The 12,124-nt window shown below is 37.5% G+C and overlaps 1 protein-coding gene across 6 annotated transcripts in view; it reads right to left on the bottom strand.

Annotated features, from left to right (window-relative positions):
• The window catches only part of GRAMD2B (GRAM domain containing 2B), a 46,492-nt gene that overhangs the window by 20,435 nt on the left and 13,933 nt on the right, over positions 1-12,124 (bottom strand). For 5 of the 6 annotated variants that reach the window (XR_012052829.1, XM_072921948.1, XM_072921949.1 and 2 more), the window contains exons 2-3: positions 1,972-2,094; positions 271-352 (exon numbers count right to left, since the gene is read on the bottom strand). Coding sequence is in view for 5 of the 6 variants with exons in the window: in XM_072921948.1 (XP_072778049.1) it covers positions 271-352; positions 1,972-2,094 (205 nt within the window). In the remaining variant the exon portion in view is untranslated. The remainder of the gene's footprint in view (positions 1-270; positions 353-1,971; positions 2,095-12,124) is intronic. The other variant, XM_072921951.1, reaches the window with a different exon arrangement.

The raw sequence follows: 12,124 nt of genomic DNA, 5'->3' as shown, positions 1-12,124 counted from the left end.
GACAGTCTGACAATCAAGTGACCTGCTCCATTTCCTGTCTCCCACACACCTTCCCATTGTGCCCACTTGTTTTACAGGAAATTCTCCTTTATTTCTATGTGGCTATTAAGGCTATATTGTGCTTTACTCAGACTCTAATACACTGATGACGAAGAAACCTGTGTCCTTCTACGACCATGAACTATAGTGTTGCTAAACAAAAGCCTTGTCATGGTAGTTATGTGTTTACTTTCACTCTGTGTAAGCAGACAAGTAGAGTCTCTGTCTTACCTGATTTGAAGCACGTTTTTTCCTTTCAATCTTGGAATCACTTTTGATTGTCAGAACTGGACTATCTGTGCTGCTCTTGGTCCTGAAGATTTAAATGCATTTGATTTAAAGCATTAAAGCCTGGCTCCTGTTCATTGGTCTTGGTAAGTTATCAACAGGATGTGCTTTTGCATGGAACATAATAATCCTTCAGAAAATTTATCTAATTCATCAAGGATTATGCAGAGATAAAGAGGAGTGTATCTTTTCTTAAACTGCATCAATCTGCTGACTATGACAGTCTGATGGAGGTCTCCTTTTAATTCAGAAGTAGAATTTGTACAGCTCCAGTCATTTATAGTGGGAATCCAACCAAAACCTCAAACAACTTAAAAAAACAAACAGTATAGACAAATTCTCTGTGGATGGCTGGGAAAATCAGTTTTGCCTGTTTTATACAGGAGGAATCAATGACACAGATTCTTCAGAAAAGCAAACAGAGAAGTAGGACAACTGTTTCATAAATCAGAAAGAGCAGAACACTTTCTCTGAGATAGATGTGGCACAGAATAAATGCATATTAACATACTAATAAAATCAGGTAGCTCTTTTTCAGAAGCCCTCAGATGCAAACAGAACAGCAGAATTAAAAAAAACACATCACAGGACTCACACTAAACGACCTGAAAAATAGGTTGTGGTAAAGATACAGTAGGGAAATAAAGGTGCTAAAAAAGTTTCCATTGCTGCACCATATGAGTGAGAGGAAGAAAAACCCTGTCATGGAAACAAAGTAGTAAAGAGATTGTATAGCAATCTGATTTTGACAGCAGAGAAACTGGCTGCGTATCTCAGGCAGTCCCTCATAGAAGAAATCTCTGAAATATGTGAGTACATGTATTTTTGTGCTTATGTAAAGTACAGGTCGAACTGAAACAAACTGCAAGCCTGGCAAAAATCTTATGTTTAGCCTTCACCAAAAGTAGTCAATTATAGCATATGAGAGGTAAGATTGCAATGTTTGGGGAAAAGAAACGATAACGTATTTCTTCAAATACTTTTCCCTCAAAGATACTTCATAAAACTCAATTATGTTTTTTTAAAATATTTGCCTTGTGGCCAAAACAACAGTGTCAGGCTGACCAGTGACTTTTACACTGACTGTTCCGTTGACAAAGTGAAACGGATGCAAAAGTTCAAGCCATCCATGTGGGATTTTAGCTTCTTTTAGAAGCACTTAAAATGCATTCCAGTTCTCCAACAAAAGAATGTTGGAGAATGTGGGGACATTAAAAAAATCTGATGCAATATATGGCACAGAGTCCAAAATTAAAACTTATGTCGTAGTTTTACCATGGGCAATCAATATTCCAGCATGAAAGTGTTCGGGAAACAGGCCAGGACTAAAACTGCAGCTCTGTTTGACTTCCTGTCAAATTGATTATGAAAGGAATGTAACTAGCAGTGGCACCAAACAGTGCACTATATTTTTTCCTAGATCAGGGGAACAAAACCAGCTCAGAGTCTAAATTCTATTTTGATTGCTTGCAATGGGTAACAAAGCAACTAAGGAAGGTGCCTGGATTCCAATTCACTTGCATAGTGTGCACACTAACCCTAGGATATCTGATAAATATTGCCACCCAATCTAACTTTTGAAGTGGGTTGCAGCCATTCTAATTATATTACTAGAAGAAAACTGACAGTATTTTTTGACATTACCTATCAACATCAACTTTTTTCCGGTAATCAAAATACTCCATTTCACTGGTAGGGGTCTGAAGCGACACAGTGGGTGATTTTCCAGACTTTCTTTTTTCTTCAGTTCCATTTTCTCCATCTGAACTGCAGAACCAAAGAAATAGAAGTGTGCATTACAGGAGTCTCAGTAATGCTGAATGCCACAGCAACATGTTGACAATACAGCATATATTAAAGAACAAAATTGTAACTTATATTTCTGTTGAGATCCTGAAAAAATCTTTGTCTACGGACTCGACAGTACTATACATCTGAGCTCCAGTACTGGAATTTCAGCAATGAAAAGCAGAAAAGTGAAAGAGTGCCATGGATATCTCAGCACTCATAAAATTTGTAGCTCCAGCTTCTGTTCCTAAGAGAATGTCTTGTTTAGGAAAAATGCATTCCATGTTCAGTACTTAAGACTCAGATGACTAATGGAAATAAATTTGATTGGCAAGCCATGAGAAGAACATCTTGCATGACAGCACTTGGTGCTTAGCAGATTATTTGCGGCTCAATATTGCAAGAGGAAGATGGATCCTATTTTGCTTCTCACTTCCCATCTTCTGTGAGAGGCCATATACAGAATCATTACAATAAAGGTTTCTCGCCACATACAAAAAGTATTTGTTTTATTTTACAAAAGCAGCACTGCCACCACAGTGCATTGTCTTTTCACAGCATGTGCCACTGCTTCAGAAATGTGTGTTACGGACCCAGAGTCTGAAGGCTAAGCAATGTGCCAGTAGAGCCTCCCCCTGGCTTCCCTTTCCATAAATTTCCAACAAAATAACAACTCAGAAAACTTAGGGAAAAAGAGTTGTTATTAATAATAGGGTGTGAAGAATTATGATACTTTAAAATGACATGACAAATACATACACACACTTGTCTGCAGAAACCTGAAACTTCACAAAAACTACAGGATGCTCTTAGGATTAAAGAGGAAAGCCAAGCCCTGTCACCCATTATTTTAATGCCTAGTCTGAATGACTCCATTCACAGAAGCCTTCCATTAAAATGTTTAATTTCTGCTATTTTACAGCAAGACTACAGCCATCATGTGACAATGTCTTTGCTATGAACAGGTTTTTTTCTTACTAAGGCAAAAGTTTTGTTAACAGAGTTTCACAAACTAATTTAATCTCCCTTTAGAAGGGAACAAAAAGATCTTTTGGTTTTATTACACTCTGATGAGTAAGATCAGAAGATATGCCTCACCTTAATTGAAGTCTAATGAGGTGTTATCCTACCTCACAGCTAAACTAGAGCTTATGTCACAGGACAAATGCCAGGATTCTCAAGGCATCTTATATTCACATAGAGCAGTTATTTCCATATCTAAGCCTTCCTCAGCACCCTTAGCACTCCCCACCACAGGGGCACTGAATTCCTACTCCCCTAAGTCACATGTTATTACTGTGACTTTCAATCCTTTCAATTATACACAAAGACAATAAGGAAAAAAAGCCCTATTATTTCCCCATTGGATCAGCTCTGCCTTGACCATGCATCATCAGCTTTTATTTTCAGTCAACATAAATGACAACTAAATAGAAAATTAATGAGATTCAAGTGGAACCCAATCTGCCTGAAAAATCCTAATAAGCAGCTTTATGCTGTTTGAGATTTTAAACAGACAGACTACCTACTCAAGGTGCTCCCTGCAAGCATAGGGGAGTTTGCATTCCAAAAATCTCCAAATCCTGAAAATGCCTTATTCACAGTCTTGCTATGTTTCTATTACCCAAATCCTTGGGCTCCAAGAGTGGCCAGAGAATACCAGAAATAAGTGGGATAAGAAACAGGGTGAAGTTGCCAGGTTCAAAAAAAGCAGCTTAGCATGGAAACTCCCAAGTGAACAGAACTACATAACACAGCATTGTTTTTGAGATTAGCTGCTTGAGCCTGAAGCCTGACTGGTGTCCATCACTTCCTTGGTCAGCCTGCTATTCTCACATGGCAATGCTACCAACTTATCAAGGAGGCCTGTCTCACATCTCTATAGTACAAGTATCTTTTAAAAAAACCTATAACACAGGTTCTACCACTCACATCTGTTAGCGTGGTTAGATGCTTTGCTGTTGCTTTTTTAACTTACAATTCATACTCCCTTTCCCTCATCCATTCTTTCTGTTTTCCCTGCTAACTTCTCCTAGTCCTGAATCTCTAGCATCTGAACCTATTCCATCCCGCTGCTTTCAGGTGGCAGAGAGCTCAGCCATTCCAATATGCTAATCCTGCTGACAGCTGTGTATAGGAATGCTGAGTTAACTTGTGCCTACCTGCTCACCTCTCCAGGATGCCTCCTGAGGACAGCAGCACAGCTGTGAGGAGACTCACCCTATTGCTAGTGAGCAATAGGGTATATTCGTACTAGCTGATACAGTTTCACCACGTCTATCCTTCACCCTATATCCTTAAGCCTCCTTTACATAATTAAAAACTACAGATGGATTTGTCCTTATATTTCTGATAATTACAGCTCTGCACAGCAGATGTTTTCTAAGTATCATAAGAATGTTCCCTTCCCTAAATCACAAGTAAGTTAAAGCACTCCTCACATTCTCATGAGTGAGTCAGTACTCATAAATGCTCTGTAAAAAGAGCACAAAAGTCAGGAAAAACACCAACAAAGTCAGGAACAACAACAACAAACAGATTAAGAGCACTTAAAATCATTGTAGTGATTCTCACTACAACTGTTGGGAGTAGATGCACATATAAAAACCCTGGATTTGCAAATGTCAGGGCAAAGCAAAAGAACTTTGTGACACTGCGACCACTGAAATGAAACAAAAAAACAAACCCAAATCTCATATATTTGGTACTACTACCAAGCCTATTAAAATAATAGCTAAAAGAAAAGAAGTTGTCTCTAGTTTCCAAATAAAGAACAGTTGTTATAGGGAGTATTTTCAAAACCAAGTCCTGCACTTACAGTGGAATCCTACACTGCATCTAAGCTAGTTAACATAAACATTAGTTGTGTTTAAGGGAAAGTGCTATGAAATGCATAAACCAAGGTAGTGGGCCAAGTTCCATTCTAATGTAGTTCAGAAACACATTATTCATCAATAAATTTTAAAAGCTAGAGGAATTTCACCTCTTCTGATCAGAATGGTTTCTGGGAAAACAATGTCAAGCTCCTTGTATTGCATAAAATTCTCTGAACTCCAAACTTTCTTGTTTAGCATTAACCTTCATTAGGACCTGAAAAATTCAGACTTCCTGTGTAAGTTACCACATTACTGTACCACATTAATGGGAATTTTTCAAGAGGAAAAAGATTAAATACATTAATCTAAAATAGCAGCTTTGCCTCTGTTCAGTTCAAATATAGTTTGAGTAATAAGCATTGAACAAAAACAATGAGAGAGAGAAATGGTAATAGGCCCGAAACAACTGCTGTCTTTGACAACCCCAGTACTGAACCAGACACAAACACTTCTCAGGCATATACAACAGAGACCAAAATTCCAGAACTATAGGGTGGTTACTGTCTTCAATTCCCTGCAACCACAAGAATCTTTCTACAAAAGCTTCCTCAGGACACCAACACTACTTGGTCTGCCTGACAACTGCTCTAGAAGTTCAGAAAACACAATTAAGTTGTGACAAACCAGTCTGCCAGTCCACACACTGCAGATCAGTTATGTAGGAAGAAAAAAGACCTGTTGAATAATCAGAGATGTTAGGTATATCTTCATTTGTTTGCAACACTGGACTCAAAGCAAATTTCCCAAGGGTTTAATGTAACTCAGCATTGGTGCAACACTCCTTCTGGGGATGGAGCATACATATTAGATCACTATGTTACCTTAGAAGCCTTGTTGGTCCAGTTTGTTGTGTTATACAAAAAGGATTCATAAGAAAATATCCATCGCAAATACAATGACATTATGTATCTTTTGGTTCTGTTTGATTGATTGGGTAGCTGTTGGCAGACTGATAGGATTTGACAAAGGAATCAAAGTAGTGTGAACAGTCCTAATGCTAAGAGATAGTGTTATTTAAGCTATTCTCACTCCCTTACATGAGTCTGTGCAGGTAAAAGACTGTGTTACTTTTACAGAAACTTAAAGTCAAAGGGAGAGACTTCAAACGTTTAAGGATCTCAAATAAAGATGACAGACTTTGGAAGGTTTTTAAAAGCAGAGAATATGGAGCAGATGAAGAGACTTATCTAGGCATTGTCCAAAAGACATACCCGCAACATGCCTCAAGCAGAGATGACTACAAGAGGTAAGATGGAATGTACCAATGCTCGGAAGGACATTGTTCAGCATGCTGTAGGTCACAGGTCTCTTCCTAAGCACTTAGTCTCCCTGACTTATCATGTGCTTGCGAAGCAATCATCTCCAGCTACCTTTTACTAAAACTAAAGTCTTAAAGTTTTCTTTAAGAAGAGATGTCCCATCATTCTACTAGATATTTTTTCTATGCCACCCCTCTTTTGAAACCTCTTTTGCCTGTGTAATCAAATTCTGGAGTGCTTTATCTGATGAGCTTGCATTCATACTGTACACAGTTCAATTACTTCTCACCTGGACTGAAGAAAATACTTTCTGCTGTCCTCTCCATACTGGAAAAAATAGCAATAGTACTCAAATTGAGGATTTAGGTGCTGTCTGTACAATCTGGTCACTCAGAAGCAAAATGCCTCCTTGTAGCTCTACAGCCGTGTTCTAGTGTTCTGTGGTACACAACACTGTTCATATGAGATAACACATCTCCCAGAAACAATTTCTCAAAATGTTGTGAATTAATCTACTTTGAAGACCACATATCATTTTTACCATGCAAATTAACAGCTAGACACTATCACTAAGACTCCCAAATTATCAAAACAGGCAGAAAATGAGCTACAGCAACTCTAATCACAAAGGGGCAGAAAGCTGCTTAACAGTTATAATAGATGTTAGATTGAGACAATGTATCCATTTGGTATTTGTAAAATTCCATATACTTAGTACACAGCTTGTACTTAAAGCTGAACTCTGAAGAAAAGAAAGCACTGTGAAGTGCACAACTTTATATGTCTTTTGTATAGTTCATCTACAGCCAACAGATGGATTTATACCAAATACAGAGAGCAGCAAAACATTAATGATGGTGTGAAGATGTGAGACCCTGCCAGAGAAGGTGAGACCCTGCCAGAGAAGGTGAGTTTGCCAGTATGAATAGGTATGAACCAGACTGAGATTTAACCTACTCAGGCTGTTCAAGGAGCAGGCTAGTTCTCTTCTCATGAGATCAGAGTCAAACACGGCATAATGGAGGCAGAGTTACACAGCTGCACATTAACTGTGTAAAACATGCATATGGATGGGCACACTTGCACATACACCACATGCTTCTCTAGGCATTTCTAGGATGAAACACATCTGTAGGCACATCTGTAGGCTTGATGTCAGATAGCACCAAAAGAGAAATGAAACCAATTGTTTAGAACTTACTCAAAATCTGAAAATAATTTTATATATCAAGTTAATTAATTGCAGAAATGCTCACTGGGTTCTATTCCACATCTATCTCTCAGAAAACAATTACTCACCTGTGAACAGTTTCATATGTTTGTGTTGTAATGTCTTTATTAAAAATGCAAATGAAATTTTGGAGTCAGTACTGAACAGAAACCCCTCCAACACTGTTAAGGACAGAGAAAGTCAGGTTTTTCTCCTCAGCTGAATAGGCATTTCACATAATAACTAGATCAAGTTTCACAGTGCCTTACCACTTGGACATCAGCAAGATCACCGTGACACTGCAGATGTCATTAGCAAGTATGTAAATTCTCTGCTCTAAATACCATCTATTATTAACTGTCTGTATTCCCTGTCTAATCAAAACCAGACTGCTATCAAGTTCCGCAGGGGAAAAAAAAAAAAACAAAAAACCTCATAGAAGAATTCCCTGTGCTCTGAAACCAGAGACACTATAACAAGATATTTTACTAAGTTAACACTAGAACAGGAACACAAGCCATTTAGCTCTCTTGTCTTCTCAGGAGTTTCCATTTCATATATCTACTCCAAAAAGCAAAAGCTCTTTCGTATGTATCTTCACTCAATTCCACAAGATTCCCATAATGCAGCTTCCATGGGAGTTTCAGTAGGATGACCAACAATTATTTATCTGAACATAGGCATAGTCAAATCTAGCACACAACAGTAATCTTTGACACACACATTTCTGGGGGAGAAAAAAAAAAGAAAATGAAGCAAAATACATTCATTCACCTCTACTTTGGATAGGAGGATGTGTTTTTCTCATTCAACCTGCTTCCAATCTTTAGGAGAAAACATTTTCATATCTCCTAGTTCTAGCCTACCTAACCTTCTAACCCAAAGCAGACAAAATCAGAATCACAATTCATACTGAAAATGAAGTGTACAGTCCTAACTCACATTTTTATCTTTAGCTTTCAAAAGTGACAGGAGAAATGGAAAAGAAAAAATCCTGATTTATGACTTGTTCAGGTGCAAAAAAAGAGAGAAAATGCACTTAAGTGCCAGGTCTACCAATTGTTCAATACCAAATTCAATTTAAAAGATAAATACTTCAACTCTGTACAATTTTTATGTTCAATACCACCATATAAACATCTATTAATCAGAGCTGTTCCTTAACTCAGGCAGAAACTATATGTATCCATCTGAAAAAAATAAAAGCATCTTTACAATCACCAGATTACCAGAGAATAATCAAAAAGGTTTGGCCTCATTGCCTGAAGCTGCACCTCTGGTTTCTGGAAGAACTCCAGAGAAAGATACCTCAATTACTTGGATGCCAGTTTTTCAGCACTAATTGTGCTTTTGAAAAAAAATAAATAGTTACATCAGACTCAAATACTTAAAAAACAAAACGGCTAAAAAAAAATCACAAAAACCAAAATGCAAAAAAAAAAAAAAATCAGACACCTGCAGTTATATTAACAATCATTATTAAGAATGCAGTTATAAAGCAGAGATCTGGGAATAATCTTATCAACACTTTTATTCCATTCTCGTCTGTTAAAAAGTGAAGCTGCCATGAAGTCCTTGACCAGCAGTTTTAGTTCTATGGCAGGTTTAGAAATAATGACTCACTATGTTGCACAAAAAGTGTTTTAATCAATGTACATGAGAAAAAAAGTATTCTTCTGACAGGTTATATATAAAGAGAAGGAGGGTTGGATTTTCTCATAAAAGTATCTTTGAAAACTGGCATTGATAAAAGATAATCCAAAATCATTGATAAGATTTCCCTGTTTAAAGTGTGTTAGATTCTGCTCCTAAATATCTTATTTACATTTTTTGTGAGGTTCCCCAGCAAGAATAGTGCACAACAAAGCCAAATGAAAAACAATCAGATGAAAATGAACTTCTCATTGCTTCTATCTACTCTGCTTTATCATGCTTTCTTTGTTTAAAACACAACACTAATTAAATGAAATTAGAAGTTTCAAGGAATACCTGAATACATTTTTGATGTTTCATCACACATTTCACCAAGGACAGAAGTGAACCATTCACCAAGGATCTGACAGTACTGAATTTCTTATTATTATGTTTTCAACCTGTGACTATTCTTACACAACCGCTCAATGTGGTCATGGAAAAGACCAGAACAATGTGGATAATTGAATACAAAAGCTTCTATTTCACACTAGGAAATACTAGCTCCCAACAATGGGTCTAACCAACACCAGTCACAACACCGTCTTTGACTGTGACACTGAACATAAGGAACCGTTTTCCTTCCAGAGTCTTGGAAAAATGTAGTCTTATAAGGATCAGATGAGCCACATGGTAGTCAGACACCTGCTAAGGACAACTGGATTTTCTATTTCCACCACTTTTTTTCTATTTTTCTATGTCACCACGACACTGAGTCTGAATGCTCTCAAAGTCTGCTTCTTGAATCTGAGCCTTTCCACTGGCCACAAGCTGTCCTCCATGTCAAAATACACTCACTCTTATGCTGGACATAGCATAACTACGTGTGTTTTAAAATATCTATAAACCAAATAGGAATATATATAATCTGTTATTTACTGGACTTCTGTAAGATAAACTTCCTTCCTGTTGAGAAAAATGATGAACAAATCTAAACAGGTCTTCTTGAACAAGTATAGCATAGAGGGCAGCTACAAAAGTTTATCAAGAGTCTTTTGCCTAGGTGGCTATCTTCAACAGACTGAAACCATAGCCAGAGGGCTAAACTGAGGCATGCCCAGGACATGCTGGTTCTATGGGATGCACAGAACTGCTGTTTCATAGTCAGATAACCAGGCTTCCCTCTTCTATCCACAAAGGGCGAAGGCTTCAGTCTGCCTCTACATTCTCTGTTCTGCTGAAATTGTCTGCTGCCTATCTGCAGCCTACATATTATTTCCTGCCACTCTTTCTGGAGCTTATTAACCTCCCTAACCTTAGTGTGCTATTTTTCAAGGACAGAGGCAAAGACAGTCAGTGCCAAGTAGAAGTTTAGTTAAAGTAACACAGGTCTGAAAAGATTCATTGGAAAGGATATACGTGGACTTGGCAACAGCTGTGTACAGAGCATATAGATCATGAGTTTCAGCCTTGTTAGATAAGCACATAATTTCTAACCACATGACTGCAACAAGTATGGAGATGGAAGTAAGAGAACAATACAGTGATGGGATGTTTACGCATCACCTGTCAAATACCAGCAACAAATCCTGCTGCCCAAAGTTGTGGCTATCATGCTGCCTAACAAGCATTTCTCACAGATTGAATATAACTAATAAATACAGTAGCTATATGAAGAACCTGGGTGGAAAGAAAAAACTCTTCAGATCCATACCACACATTTACACAAAGAAAAAACTCTTCAGATCCATACCACACATTTACATATGGAAAAATTATTTTTCAAAAGCTGCTTTTATAACTTAAGCATGCACAGTAGGAATGACAAGGAGAAAAAAGGAAAAAAACCAGAAGTGGTCAAAAAACATAATTATGAACAAATGAAGGTTCAAACCTAGACTGGAAAACTCCTGTCACACACATAAATGAAAATGTTTCCTTTGCAAGCCTCTCCTTTGGAGATCATGTGTTACAACTTTGCTACAAGAGTAAGGAAGAATTACTAGGGAACAATTTAAAAAAATGATACTTAGTATGTGTTAGTATCTTCATCCACTGGAAGTACATACATACACTTTTCCTCTTTGCAAAACAAACAAACAAAAAACCCCAAAAACCAACACAGTAGAAGTTTGGTTGCTGGAAAGGATTTAACCTAGATAAAAGCTGAAATAAAACTTTAAGTCAGCAATAAATGACTTCCCCTTTTTTCCTCTGTATTTTGTGGTTTTCTCAAGTAGCACATTTTTAAATAAAACTGCGAATTTTGATTAAGTACAAGTTAGTCTATTAAGTCTGTTCTAATTTATCAACTGATAAACAGTTATTAAGAAACATCTGTTACAGCAGAATAATATGCCAGACAAACAAACCATAAAAATCACATTCTTCCTGCCCAGAAGTACCCAATTTGCTTGCAAGCATTTTCCACTGCTTGCAGTAGCATATTTTCCCCAGTATCTGCAAGGCATTTTTGCAAAAAAAAAAAAAAAAAAAAAATTAAAATCTTTCCACATATTTCTGACTCTTAAGTTCTTAAGTCCCGGTCCCTTCACTTACACTTGGTAATTGGACATTACCTGATTCTGTAAAGGGGACCGAATGATTCAAAAGGTGACAGAATGTGCCACTTACTGTTAGCAGAATCTTGCCACAGTGTAAGCTATCACAGTACACTTATACGACAGAATGAATTATATGAGAACAAGTATTACCAGTGGCACCAGAAAGTGGTGGACATGGACTTCATCAGAAGCAAGCATGGGTGAAAGCAGACAGATGCTGACAAAGCCCATGAACTACTTCCTATTACTCCTCTGCCATTTCTCCTTAATGTACCACACTTTTATTGTCAATGGTCAAACATCTGTTTCACCTGCTGTCCCCGAAGTAAGGCTGACAGCTTCTACAGGAGGTCCAGTGCCATCACCAAAAAAAAAAAAAAAAAAAATACAGTGCAAGGGTTAACTCCTTTTTGGTCCAAGGCAACATCAGGAGGTAATGGTTAGGGAGCTCCACTTGGAAGGTTTTTT

The sequence above is a fragment of the Taeniopygia guttata genome, chromosome Z, assembly GCF_048771995.1.
Source record: "Taeniopygia guttata chromosome Z, bTaeGut7.mat, whole genome shotgun sequence".
Lineage (NCBI taxonomy): Eukaryota > Metazoa > Chordata > Aves > Passeriformes > Estrildidae > Taeniopygia > Taeniopygia guttata.
This window is presented reverse-complemented; position numbering and strand designations above follow the sequence as displayed.